This window comes from Scyliorhinus canicula, chromosome 11 (genome assembly GCF_902713615.1).
Source record: "Scyliorhinus canicula chromosome 11, sScyCan1.1, whole genome shotgun sequence".
NCBI lineage: Eukaryota > Metazoa > Chordata > Chondrichthyes > Carcharhiniformes > Scyliorhinidae > Scyliorhinus > Scyliorhinus canicula.
The window spans coordinates 58,896,587-58,911,286 of NC_052156.1; the positions used below are offsets into that span (position 1 = coordinate 58,896,587).

The 14,700-nt window shown below is 47.6% G+C and overlaps 1 protein-coding gene across 1 annotated transcript in view; it reads right to left on the reverse strand.

Moving 5' to 3' along the window:
• Window positions 1-14,700, reverse strand: part of LOC119973103 (myoD family inhibitor domain-containing protein 2-like) — a 129,898-nt gene that overhangs the window by 4,188 nt on the left and 111,010 nt on the right. Inside the window, exon 3 of the mRNA XM_038810646.1 lies at window positions 4,726-4,971. Within this exon, the coding sequence (XP_038666574.1) occupies window positions 4,726-4,971 (246 nt within the window). The remainder of the gene's footprint in view (window positions 1-4,725; window positions 4,972-14,700) is intronic.

Below are 14,700 nucleotides of genomic sequence, written 5' to 3' on the forward strand. Positions count from 1 at the left end.
ATCTATATGTCTCGTATCACCAGATTCAAAGTGGGCTGTTAGCAGTATGTGCAGCTGCATAGCTGCCTTGCCGGTTGCGGCAATGGTGTTTTGTGCCCGTCCACTCCGACCCCACAGCCCACCTCCTGGCCAACCCCCACTACTCCCACCAACACTGACAGAAGCCACCTGGCAGCGACACAACTGTCAGCAAATTATGGTGATGTTGGACACTTTCCGTACCCCCTCTCTCTCCCTCAGCAGCCGCCACACTGGTTTCACGATTTTTAAACGCACAAGTTAACCACACCATTGGGAACTTGGCCCATCGGAGGCGGAGAATCGTGAAGGCCCCGGAAGATACCGGGTCGGGCCTTCTAATGACATGCAAATGGTGTCTATTGTACGTGCATTCTGGAACGTATTGACACCGCTGTCGAGGTGATGGAGAATTGCGATTTGGCGTCAAATCGGCTCCTGCCGCGATTTTGGCGTCGGTACCAATTGTCCACCCAATTGCGCTTCCCGATTTTGGCGTCAGCTAACGGAGAATCCCGCCCAAAGGTTTTGAAGTGAGACTATGAATGCAAATGCTTGTTTTCATAATGGATTGAAGGAAGCGAAATGTAGGGGTGAAGGACAGGTTTACCTACCACCCTGCCGCGTGCTTTTTGGTAACGGAAACGCCGATCCTGGTGACACCACCGCTTGTTTCCAGGAAACCCGTGCACTGGTGTGGGCCCGGAATTTACCACCTGTGTGAACAACTGGTAAATCCCACCCAAATTATCCTCCTCCACAGCCGCATGTTCCTCGGTAGTGTGCCAGCGCCAGCAGTGGGATTCTCCGTTCCCAAAGCCGGCCAATGTGATTTTCCATTGGGCCAGTCCGTGCCCCGGGAAACCGACGGCAATGGTATGCTGCCAGCGGAACGGAGAATCCCGCAAACGGAGAATTCACCCTGTAGTGAATGGGTTTTTATCAATGCAAGTGTTTTTTTGAAATAGTGAAGTCATCAATAAACAGTGAAGAGGTTTATTTAATCTCAGCATGGGTCCTGAAGTCTGCCCATGGTCAATACTGTTGGGTGGACATGAGTTCACACTACATTGGCAGAGGTGTTGTAAAGAGCCATGGAGTGGGTGGAGGGCTGTGGTTGGCATGGGGCTATAAGTAGCCATGCAGATGGGTAGAAGAAAATAAGTTGGCACCGGGGCTATACAGGGCCAAGGAGTGGTAGAGGGGCATAGTTTGTCATGGGTGAGTGAGTGGAAGGACAGAGGTTGGATGGAGGGTAAAAGGAACCATGGGGTGTGCGTGTGAGGTAGCATGGGTTGGCATGGATATGGCCTGGGTTGTGCTTGGGGGGTGAGGGGGTGTGACCGATGAGGGCTGTTGTTTGTTTTATTAATTTTTTTAGCATCTTCAAGTGCCAGATCTTTTGCCCAGCCTGCCTCTGCACAGCAGCCCCTGTGTAGCCTTCGAACACTTTTTGGAGTGACTGCGATGATCCTCATTTCATTCATCTTCGGATCAAAAATTGGAACTTCCCGGGCACTTTTTCCCGGATCGTCTTTGTGAAGCTGGGTAGTTTTTTTGACCCTGCACTCCTATCCTGGAGTGAAAATTTAGGCCTTGGCATCAAGGTAGGTAGATTATTAAAATGTTATGATCAGGTATGGAAAACAAAATCGTAGAATAGAAGGGGATCAACATAATGCTTCAGCTTTCCAAAGCCTAGTTGCCCACACCTCGTAATGTGAGCAATTCTGAATGTACACCTAAGAAAGTATTGGCTTTGGAAGGAGTGCAATGTCTATTTTACAGAATGATACCTTAATTCTAACGGTTAAATTATGAGGGAGTTTACATAATCTAGAGGGGCAATTTTCAGCCCATGTTAACTGTCAGCGAGAATAGCGACGGGGGCGGAAATTCCATTGAAAATCGGAACCGTGATTATCGTTGGCGAGATCGAGTTTTACGATTTTCCACACACCATGCCGGTGACGTACCAAGGTTCATAGCCAGAAAGGTAGGAACCTCATTTAAATACATCGTAATACATTTTAATCTACTTACCATCACATGATCCGCCCCCCACTCTGAATATTAATTTCTTGCCAACTTGACAGTTTATAACAAAACACAAATCAATTTTGGGGATCCCCTGGGGGCCAAAAGCTACGTATAGTCCCCGGGGGAGAGGGGACATGTCCCCTGGCACATGTTGGCATAGCAAGGTTGCACTGCCAGGTTGACACCGAGCCAATCTAGCATTGCCAACGTGGCAGTGCCAGCCTGTGCGAAGGGGTAGTGCCAAGGGCAGAGCTTCCGAGGAACCTGATTGTAAATTTTAAATTTGAGAATGTTAGATTTTTGTTAACTAATGGCGTTGAGGGATATGGGCCAAAGACAGTACATGGAATTATCACCGATCAACCAAAAGATCTTATTGAATGTTGGAACAGACTTGAGGGGCTAAATGGCCTCCTCCTGTTACTTTGTACTTATGTAGTGGCTATTACTGGAAGGACGTTGGATGTAGACGTGGGATGTTTGGTAACTATCATGTTTAAGAAGCTTTCGGATGCTCACATATGAGTGACAGTCACTTGCATGAGGTGCTGAAGAGTGACTAGGGACCCTGGGATCACACATTGGCATCATTCAATGACTTTGGGAGAAGGGGATTTTTTAAAGAAGAGAACCATCAAATAAGCTAAAGGAACTTCTTCATCTGAATCCATCTTGCAAATAGGGATCTTGGGCTGGATTTTCCACCCTGCCGTGCCACATTTCTGTTTCGCCCCGCAGGCAGGATGTTCCGTTACGCCAGCTAGCCATTGTGGGGCAGCCCCACGCCGTCGGGGAAACCCCCGGGCTGCCGGCAAAATGGAGCATCCCGCCAGCGGAGAATCCAGCCCCTTATTTACTTCTATAGTTTAAGTTAATTACTCTGTACAAACAAGGTGTGACTGGGACATGTTACGGTAAAATGTATAGAATAAATAATACATCATGGCCAATAATTCAGTTTATGAAATGTACATTAGATAATTATGATTTTATTTGCAATTTTTTAAGAGTTTTACTATTAAATTTGGATTCATAATGGAACATTTCTGCATACTAATAGGCCAGAATTTACAAATTAAGAGAGCCAGAGGACACACAGGACATAACAATAATGGTGTAGAAAATAGGAGCAATCTTCCTGAGAAATATTTGGTTGTTTTAGACACCCAGCTGTCTTACTCCAGTATCATGATAGAAAAGATAAAGCTAACAATTGATTGATCAGAAATTCTAATTTGGCCATATAGAGTCATAGAGTTTTACAGCAAAGAAAGATGCCCTTCGGCCCATCGTGTCAGCACAGGCATGTATCTAGTCTAATCCTATTTTCCAGTACTTGGTCCACAGCCTTTTGTGCAATAGTGCTATTTTTAAATTTAAAGTACCCAATTCTTTTTTTCCAATTGAGGGGCAATTTAGCATTGTCAATCCATCTACCCTACACATCTTTGGGTTGCGGGGTGAGACCCATGCAGACATGGGAAGAATGTGCAAACTCCATATGGACAATCACCCTGGGACAGGATCGAACCCGGGTCCTCAGTGGCGAGGCACCAGTGCGAACCACCGTGCCGCCCTGTATGCTATAGTATTTCAAGTGCTCATCTAAATACTTCTTAAATATTTTGAGGGTTCCTGCTTCTACCACCTATGTAGTCATTGACTTATTCCAGTGTTGTAACTAACCTTTGAAGTATTAGACTAAACCCTCGATACCTTTCTACACCCAGCAGCCTAATAGTCGCAATGCTGATGCACCTGAATCTACTTGCCACAGTTGGCTGTTACTTTTGTCCATTTTCAAGGATTATTACTTTCGAAGAGCCACATCTATGAATATAAATTCCGTTGGGCAATCATTGCTGGGATCATTATCTGGTGCATTCTCTTGTTCTAACTGTAAAATAATGCTGGTCAATGAAAAGCACCTTTGTGTGGGGAATCTGGGCCAAAATGATTTAGATCCTAACTTTAGATCTGAATTATAGGTCCAAAAATTCCTGGATTGGGACAGGGAATATGTCTGATATTTTGACGGTTGTGGGGGAGGGAAGCGTGGATGGACTTAGAAATCTGCCTCGTTTAGAATAGGCAATTACATTTTGGACAGGTGGATCTTCTGCACATTTCCCTGTGTGAAGAGGCCCTGTTGGATGAATTTCTGAGGCAGTGTTGGGAAATTCTACCTAATAATAATTATTATGTCTTTGAAAGGCTTCTGTGGAAATCACCGCAGAAAATATCTATTTTGAATCCCATTGAGGCAGGCTTCTGTGGGCTTCAAGGTTTCACAAGGAAAGTGTTTGCTTCGGAATAAGAGAATCTTCTTTAGCTCAGCAGAAGCCTAGGACCTGAAAATTTACAAAAACTTTATTTTCTTTGTCCCAATTGAGACATTTCAGACAAAATGACAGTGCACTCCTTTGCATTCAGATTAGGTTATGCCAGGACCTTTGATGCACCTTGGGCAGATTCCAGCAGCCCATCCCAAGAATGTAAATGAACTTGGCCCAGGTAGTTGGGTTGATGGTTCTCTGGCCTAGTTCGAGGTTTATGTTCTGGTGAACTATACCAGTGGATTATGCCCCCAGGAATCTTTAGTTTAACGTGAATGTAACTTCTAATTTATCGCGTCCTGATCAACATTGTAGTAATCAATAAACCTACCTTCAGTGGTTTTATTGTGAATTTGTGAGCTTGCTGATTGGCAGCCAAATTTACTTTTCTTACTCTCCGTAGAGCACAGTGATGGAGTTGAGCCTATCCACGAATCTTCAGTTGCTGTTTCTTTTGAAGATGGCAGTGGGCAGCCTGCACACTCTGTGGCACCTTTTCTGTGATCTGGTAGGGGACTAATAGCTTCGCATTTCACATCATTTGAAGACTGATCATTTGGTGGATGGAAGGTGTGAACTAGAACAATACAAAAAAAATAAAGATTGTATCCACTGAAACGTCACAAAGCAAATGGCAAACTGAACCAAACATAGAACATTGAACATACTGTGCAGAAGGAGGCCATTCGGCCCATCGAGTCTGCACCGACCCACTTAAGCCCTCACTTCCACTCTATCCCAGTAACCCGACAACCCCTCCTAACCTTGTTTTGGTCACTAAGGGCAATTTATCATGGCCAATCCACCTAACCTGCACATCTTTGGACTGTGGGAGGAAACCGGAGCATCCAGAGGAAACCGACGCAGACACGGGGAGAACGTGTAGACTCCGCACAGACAGTGACCCAGCAGGGAATCGAACCTGGGACCCTGGCGCTGTGAAGTCACAGGGCTATCCACTCGTGCTGCCCGAACTGGAAGAGATACACATGACTTCTAACAGAGAATAAAGTCAGTTGTTACAATATTGCTTTTTAGGCATAGTGTGGTTGAAATTTGTTTTGGACGGTGACTGCAACAGAACTGAACCTCAAGCATGGTGCAGAACAGCAGCTAATCTGGTCTTGCCTGTTTTTCACCACCAGCTGAATTGAATTTCTATGACTTCAAGGCTCTTGCAGCTACCTGGTTCCAAGTTGTGCACCAGCCTCTCAGCTGTAGTGATGCTGGACAAAGAAAACAACAACAAAAATGAGAAGAAATACAGGACTTGGTTCAAAAATGTCCAAAGCTGAGTAAATGCCCCAAACTGGGTATGGTCTACTTTGAGAGAAGATTAAGAGCAGATTTGATAGAGGTGTTCAAAATCATGAGGAATCCAGACAGGAGAGGTAGAGAGAAGTTTCTCCCATTGGCGGAAAGGTCGAGAATTGTGAAGTGATACATTTTGGAAGGAAGAGAGAAAATATAAAATAATAGGCACAATTCTAAAGAGGGGGAATTAACAGAAGGATCTGGGGTGTACATGCACACATTGCCGAAGGTGACAGCAGAGGTTGAGAAAGTGGTTAAAAGGCACCTGGGATTCCTAACCTTATGAACAGCAGGATAGAGTACATGCACGAACAGGCGCCGGAATGTGGCAACTAGGGGCTTTTCACAGTAACTTCATTGCAGTGTTAATGTAAGCCTACTTGTGACAATAAAAACGAAAACAGAAATAAACAAGAAAGGTACGATAAAACTCGATTAAATATTTGTTTGGCCTGGAATATTGTGCCTGGAATATTGTGGCATGACAGTTTAGGAAGGATGTGAAGACTTTAGAGAGGGTGCAGAAAAGATTGATGAAAATGGCTCCAGGGATTCAGTTAATTGAATAGATTTGAGAAGCTGGGGTTGTTCTCCTTAGAGAGAAGGTGGAGAGTTGAGAGCTGATTTTATCAGGATGTTCAAATTTATGAAGGGTCGAGACAGATTGGACAGAGAGAAATTGTTGCCACCGAAGAGCTGAGAGCCAGAGGACACACAGGACACAGATTTAAGGTGATTGGCAAAAGAACCAACACCGAGGTGAGGAAAACTTTTTACGCAGCAAGTGGTTCAGATCCAAAATGCAATGTCTGAGAGGAGGCAGATTCAACTGTGGTTTTCAAATGAGAATTAAGTTCAGTGAATACCAAATCCACCATACCATCCAACTCTCAAATTGCACAAAGTATCACAGCCCCCTCACTCATCCATCAACAATCAGAACATATGGCTAACATGCAGATGTTCCACCTTACCTTTACATACTTACCAATGCTGCCTGCTTCATATCAACTCTCACAACTCCAATACAACCAACCAATTAACTACAGCAGGACAAGATGTCACACAAGCATAAGGAGCAGGAGAAAACCAGCGGTGGATAGGCTTGCCTGCATCCCCTCAACTCTTTGGAGGAGATGGTGCTCTGCACTATAGGGCTGGTAGTTGCTAAGGTTGTTGTATTCAGTGTCAGTGTTCACATTCAGATGATGTTATATTGCTGTCTTATGCGTGTACTCAAATCCCACTTATCCTGCTGTCAGGCCTGAATGCTAGCTGCAGATGTTGAGACCATGGGCATCTTCCTCTCCACCTCACCCAACACTCTCCTCCTGCATTTTTACTTTCAGATACCCATGAATTGATGTCAGCACAGCGGCACAGTGGTTAGCACTGCTGTCTCACAGCTCCAGGGACCCGGGTTCGATTCTGAACTTGGATGGCTGTGTGTGTGGAGTTTGCACGTTCTCCCTCTGTCTGCATGGGTTTCCTCCGGGTGCTCTGGTTTGCTCCCACAGTCCACAAGCATGTACAGGTTAGGTGGATTGTTAAATGTGTCCAGGGATGTGCAGGATTACAGGGATAGGGTGGAGTGAGCAAGGGAGTGGACCTGGGTAGAGTCTTCTTTCGGAGGGTCGGTGCAGACTCGATGGGCCAAATGGCCTCCTTCTGCATTGTAGGAATTCTCTGGATTTGCCCATCAGGCAGTGCAGTCTCACCATGAAAGGTATCAACAATAACAGACTCCTGATGAAGATTTGACAATCACACTTACCAGTTCAGATACTGGCCCTGTACGTGTGTTAGAGGGTGGTACAGATTGGGGTTCAGTATATGGTAAGTTATCGAATGCAAGTGGGCTATTGCCAGGCCAGGGGAAAGGATCACGCATGTGAAACCAGCCTCTTGTAAAGCACAAGAGAAAGAGCAACGCCATGCCCAAATGGTGTAAATGTTTGTGTGAACTGCTGGAACTTAATAACAAATCCCTTACTATTTTGAATTGTATTTGGTGAGTTAATTGCATCATAAAACACATCTCTCTGCTTCACACTGAGGTAGTGCTGAAATATGGACCAGAATGGTATCAGGTGCAAAGGCTTAAATTACAAGAAAAGGCTGCATTCATTTGGCAAATATTTCACTGAATTTTGAAGGTTAAAGTGTGATCCAGAGAAGATTTAAAAAAAAACATAACACTGACTACTTGTGAATATGGTCTGAACAATTGGGTGTGATTGTCAGGCCTCGCTGCGCTTGAGCGAGAGAGTGACGAGGCCAGTGAATAGCGGAAGAGGCCAAAAACAAGAACCGCACCGGGCGCCAAACAGTAGAGAACCGCTCCAGGAGGTCAGATCAGGATCCCACCGTAGTGTGGCGAGATGCCAATAATCCCCACTTAAGCCCTGTTTCCATACAATTAACGGGAGCCAACCTACATCCGATGGGCTCCCATGATTCAGTTGCCAACTCAGCAAGTGGTCACGCTTGCGCCGATTAATACTCCTTTTTAAAATCATGAACCTGGCGGAAGGGCTTCTGCGAGGAGCCAAGGAGGTAAGTAACAATCTTTGTTCACAGGCAAAGAGCCCAGTGCTCGGAGACATCCCGCCCCAGTGCTCAGCAGGGGGCACCCTTGGGTGGGGGGCACCCTCGGCTGGGTGGCCCGCCATGAGAGTGGGGACCGCTGGCTAGCAACCGCACTTAGTTCCACCATACCAACCCATGTGTACCAGTTCCGGGGGCAACTCTTGTCCCGACCTGTCTGCCCCAACGACTATCAGCAACCTCCCCCCGACTGCTGATGCCTCTGGCCGTGTGGCTGAAGGCTATTACTGAATTGGTATTCATGGTTAAGTGACCACTTCACTCATCCCAAGTGGATTCGCGTAGGTGGGCGGACCATGTAACATGTTGGAGTAATTGCCTAGCATCCCAATGTGACCACAAGGCCTGGACACTGTGCCCAACAATGTGAGAGGCAACACCATGGACACAGCAGCCAACATCACAATTCCGAAGGGATGGGGCACAGCTCCAAGAACATGTCCACGGCCGGAGGGCGGGTGAGTGCAACGGGGCGGGGACCAGCGCCCAGTCTAGGTAATGTTATGTGCGGATGTCAGAGGTACATGGTCTGGGTTCCTTTGGGGTCAGCCCACTACGGTCGGGTGTGCATGTGCAGGTGTTCTTGGTGGGGGGGGGGGGGTGATCATTGGGGAAATGGAGGGTCCCGGGGTGGGAGCCACCTCTGTTTGTCAGTTTCACACCCTCTACAAATTCCTTATGGTATGTGTCATAATATTCACCAGTATATCATGGTGCAGGCACACACTGATGGACACACACAGGGACCAATCAACATGTACAAACACCACAGCCAATCACCAGTTAGAATACACACACTATAAAGGCAGAGGGCACCGCGGTTCCCGCTCATTCTGGGTGCTGCCTCTGAGTGTAACAAGAACACATCCAGCCCAGCACAGACTTACAACACGTGCTGAGAGAATCAACTGGTTCGGACAAGGCTTAGGTCTCTAGTTTAAGTTAGCATCATTTAGACACACAGTCATCGTGTGTTAGTTAGTTAGAAGTAGTTAAAAAATTGAGTTGAACCTTCATCAGTGTTGGAAGTGTCTGTTCATCTCTCAAGTCTACACTAGCCAATACTTCATGGTTCCAGGAGTTGAGGGATGCTCGCACTGCTGAGACCCACCTTTCAGTGATCTGCCTTCCACCAGTCTCGCGCCATCCTACAGAATGGACTCCATTTGCCCGCCGCCGCCTCTCCGCATTGCCGGGAATCTGGGCTCCAACTGGAAACATTTCAAACAGCGCTTCCAGCTGTACCTCGAAGCCAGGGACCTGGAAGCTGCCTCGGACGCACGGAAGATTGCTCTCTTCCTCTTCACAGCCGGTGACCGCTCTGCACATTTACAACTTGCTCACCTTCGATGAGGGGGGAGGACAAATCGAAGTTCAAGACCATAATTCTGAAGTTCGACAGACACTGCGCGGTCGAGGTCAACGAGAGCTTCGAGAGATACATGTTTCAGCAGCGAACTCAGGGTAAGGACGAGCCTTTCCAGTCCTTTATTACCCACCTCCGCGTCCTTGCACAGTCCTGCAACTACGGGTCCACCTCTGACTCCATGCTCCGTGACCAGATTGTTTTTGGTGTTCAATCTGAGCCCCTGCGCCAGCAGCTACTAAAAGTAAAGCAGCTCACTCTCTCTACGGCCATTGAGACCCGTGTACTTCATGTACATGCCTCCCCGCGCTACTCCTGCATCCAGGCCGCTGAAACGGTGCGGCAAGCCCCTTACAAGGCAGAACGGGTCCAAATGATGAAATCTTTCAGGCTTTGGATCTGAACGATGGCGGCCATTTCGTACGCTTTCCGCGGAGTCCCGCGCTTACATGCAGCGAGCGTGCTGACTTCATGGACTGCTTCGCGCAGGTGCGTGCTACACTGGATCACCCCGCGCATGCGCGGTGGCGCAACAAATGTCCCGACGCTCCGGCAACTGCGGCTCCGCCCACGTAAAGCGGCAATGTCCCGCGAAGTCCCGACGCTGCCTGCAGTGTGGCAAACAAGACCACTACGCTGCAATGTGCAGATCTTCCCTGCCTGCTGTTTGTAGGAGGTCCACCCAGCCCCACAGAGACGTCAGGGCTATCCAGCCTGCCATCAATGAACCTACTCCAGACCTTGATTCCCACTGTGCCTGCAATGACCCACAGGTCCCGTTCCGAAATCGTGTTCGGCGACAGGGCGGAGAATCCCCCATGACGACAAAATCGGGGCAGTGCCGCTTTTGCGATGCTCCACCCCCTGAAAAGCATGCCGGATCCACGGCCTCAGGCCATTGCATCAGGCCTGCCTCCCAGGCTCTGTTCCCGACCGGCCGAGTCTCCGATATGGGACGCATGTGGTCTCACACGTTGGGAACTCAGCGTGACGGCTGCGGACTCAGTCCCAGACCACCAGTGTTGGGGGAGGGTCAATCCGCAGGCGAGGAGGGCATTATTCAGGGCTAGGGGCACTGTGGCGGGGGGGGGGGGGGGGACTGTGGCACGTGAGCCGGCAGAAGTTAGGGGACTATTTTTGCTAGCCGCCCCCAGAGCAGGGAATCGATGGCTGGTTTGCGCCAGTTTTCCTTGCGTAAAACACCACAGTTTTCACACCGGCGTGGGGACTTAGTCTCCCAAACGGATAATCCAGCCCATGATTTTGATCTCATCTACATGCTAGGTAAACATCTCATTGTAGCAGACGCAATATCACAACCTACGGACATGAAAGAAGACCAACATTTGGATTAGGACGGACAAACACAAGTGAATTTTGTGACGGAATCCTTTCCGGTCTCAGATGGAAAGTCAAAACTAATAAGAGATGAAACCACTAAAGATGCAGAAGATAATAATGTATCTCACAGAGGGATGGTCAAAAGGATCCTGCTCTAACTACTATAACATCAGAGCAGAGCTAAGTGCAGCTAATGGTTTTTTTGCGAAGGTAAAACAGAATAGTAATTCCAAAATCGTTACGACCGATACTTCTGAAAAAGATTCATGAAGGGCACTTAGGCATAGAAAAATGTAAAAGACGAGTCAGTGGAACGGTTTACTGGCCGGGTATCAATCAAGATATTCAAGTCATGATCGAAAATTGTGCAACCTGACTGTCAAAAATTTCAGCCGAGAAAGCGAAAAAAAAAACAATACAAATGAGCGAAATCATTGCAAGTCCATGGCAGAAAGTAGGAATGGACCTGTTTTACCTGATGGGAAAAGAATACCTGTTAGTGATGGACAATTTCTCTAACTTTCCAGAAATGGTACAATTAGCAAACTTATCAGCTAGGTGTGTCATTAAGCATACTGAAGACATTTTGCTTGCCATATAATACCTCAAATTATCATGATGTGGAGATGTTGGCGTTGGACTGGGGTGAGCACAGTAAGAAATCTTACAACACCAGAATAAAGTCCCAACAGGTTTGTTTTGAATCACTAGCTTTTGGAGCACTGCTCCTTCCTCAGGTGAATCCTGAATCCATTCACCTGAGGAAGGAGCAGTGCTCCGAAAGCTGGTGCTTCGAAACAAATCTGTTGGACTTTAACTTGGTGTTGTAAGACTTCTTACTGTGCTCAAATTGTCATGAACATGGAACATAGAACATACAGTGCAGGAGGCCATTCGGCCCATCAAGTCTGCACCGACCCACTTAAGCCCTCACTTCCACCCTATCCCCGTTACCCAATAACCCTTTCTGACCTTTTTGGTCACTAAGGGCAATTTATCATGCCCAATCCACCTAGCCTGCATGTCTTTGGATTGTGGGAGGAAACCGGAGCACCCGGAGGAAACCCATGCAGACACTGGGAGAACGTGCAGACTCCGCACAGACAGTGACCCAGCAGGGAATCGAACCTGGGACCCTGGTGCTGTGAAGCCACATTGAGTGACAATGGTCCATGTTTTAGCAGTCATGAATGGACAGAGTTCGCACAAACATATGATTTTTAGCTTATAACTACGAGCCCTCTGTATCCACAATCAAACTGGAGGGCGGAAAATGGTGTTCACATTGCGAAGCAGCTGTTCAAAAAAGCTATGGACAGCCGGGCTGAGCCATATCTTGCACTGTTGAGTTACAGAGCAGCACCACTGGTAAACGGATTATCTCCCTCGCAGTTGTCAATGAACGGACAGCTGAGAACAACCTTGCCATACATTCCATTGGAGCAAACAATTCGAAAGCATGTGAGGCAGCTCACTTTCAAAAAAGGAGGCAGAAGAGGTACTATGGCAAAATGACAAGAAGGCTGCAAACATTAAAAGAAGATGACACAGTCAGGGTGGAAGGTCCTGATGGAAACAGATGGTGGAAATGTGCTAAGGTACTACAATCAAAATGGTCCTCAATCATATATCATTACTGAAGATGGGCAAGTTTTAAGACGAAACAGGAGAGCCTTGCTGAAGGTTCAGCAACCTTTTGTTATGGAATCATAAATGATATTATAAGCAATTCAAGGACAACAGAACAAGAGATACCTCAGCATCCCGAGCCAGAACAAGATGAAAATGTATAAATGAAATGAAAATCGCTTATTGTCACAAGTAGGCTTCAAATGAAGATACTGTGAAAAGCCCCTAGTCGCCACATTCCGGCGCCTGTTTGGGGAGGCTGGTACGGGAATTGAACCCGTGCTGCTGGCCTGCTTTAAAAGCCAGCTATTTAGCCCTGTGCTAAACCAGCCCTGTAAAGTCAAGAAAAACAGCAAGAATCAACTTTGACAAGTGAAAATCAAGTAAACTCATCGGTTGAACCAATGCTCGGAAGGTCGACAAGACACAGAAGAAAACAAGAAGATTGAACTTGTGAAGAACTGTAAATATGTAAATAAGGAACACATTATGCATATTATGTATATTATATCGTGAATTGAGATAATGTATGTAAAACTTTACATTTCCAAAGGAAAGTGGATGTGATGACATGCATAACCAGTCATGTATATAGTGATAGACAAGACCTCTGGCCAGCAGGTGGCAGTAGAGAGCAACCGGGTGACACTGTTACCTCAGGGAGTCAATAGAGGGTCTTCATAGTGGATAGTTAGAATTTGTAGTAGCTTGTAATTAATTTATTATAGTTAGTAGTTTTTGATAGTGTTCTTATAGTTATCTTAACCACACAATTGTTAAATAATAAAACTTTAACTTGTCTAAGAACTAGACATTCATTAGTACATTTATTCCAACCAGCCAAGCGCCAGAACGCTACACTCCCCCACCCCCCATTTTCCACCCTCCTGGGGTTTGTGTACCATCGATCAAGGGTGTTGTGACTGTGTGGGTACTGCCAGCGGATCACTGTTGAGGGCAGGGGGTGATGACAACCCGCAGAGAGCTAGTGCTCCACAACCTCTGCCACAGTCTGATTCCTGTCTGTCTGCTGAATGCTTGTTCACACCCTCACCTGCATGGGGTGTTCCCATGGGGGGCATTCCTGGAGAGATGGGTTAAGAGTTCGGAGATCGGCCGCATTGTGGAAGAATGTGGCATAGGCATCATACTGGTTGTGGTGAAGGGTTTGTAATGTTTCACAGGTGTCCAACATTTCCCCACTCACCCATGTTGCTGCCCCACTCTCCCCACCACCCCCTCACCCCTTACCTCACTCCTTACCTACCCTCTCTCCCCTCCCCTGGTGTCCTCAGTGATCTTCAACATGTTTTGCCTTCCTTGCTGAACCGCTATGTCTAGGTGTGTCGTCAGGATGCACATCAGAGGTGGAGGCTGTCAGCTGCTTACCATGTCCCGTGGCCTTTGATGCCCCTGGTGGGCATCCCCAGGGGTTCGGGGGCCGGAAGGCCCCAGCGCACCTGGTGGCACATGCACAGCCGTGAGGCCCTGTCCCATGCGCTGACTGTGAGACACAGCCTAATCAGAGGGGTGGAATCCAGCGCCGCTTCCTCCTGGTCAGTGCCCATAGCGCCCTGGGGTTCACCTTGGGATAGAGGAGCAACTGATTTGAGCCCTGGTTGCTCCTGCTTCATCTGGCTCTGCCAGCCCTGGCAGCTCCCCAATGTTTGCACCACCGTGTCAGTGCCCTCGGTGATGCTCCTCAGTGACTGGGCCATGCTCTGCAGTGCTTCGGCAATGCCTACCTGCGACGGCAACAAGCTCTGCAGCGCCTCGGCTATTCCCACCTGAGACCGGGACATGTCCAGCAGTGCATCATCCTGTCAGCCAGGTACTGGGTCACATCTCCCAGCGAGTCGGACATTCTGCCAAGGCCCTCAGCCATAGCTGTCACTGACTGCGCCACGCCGTGGACTCCTCCAATAACGCTGCTGACATCGTCAACCAGGCTCTGAACTGCGATTGCCACCCTAGCAGTGTTGGCCAAGGTGCCACGCATTGCCAGGGACATCTCCTGCGCCCATAGATTTAGGGACTCCTCCAAATAGC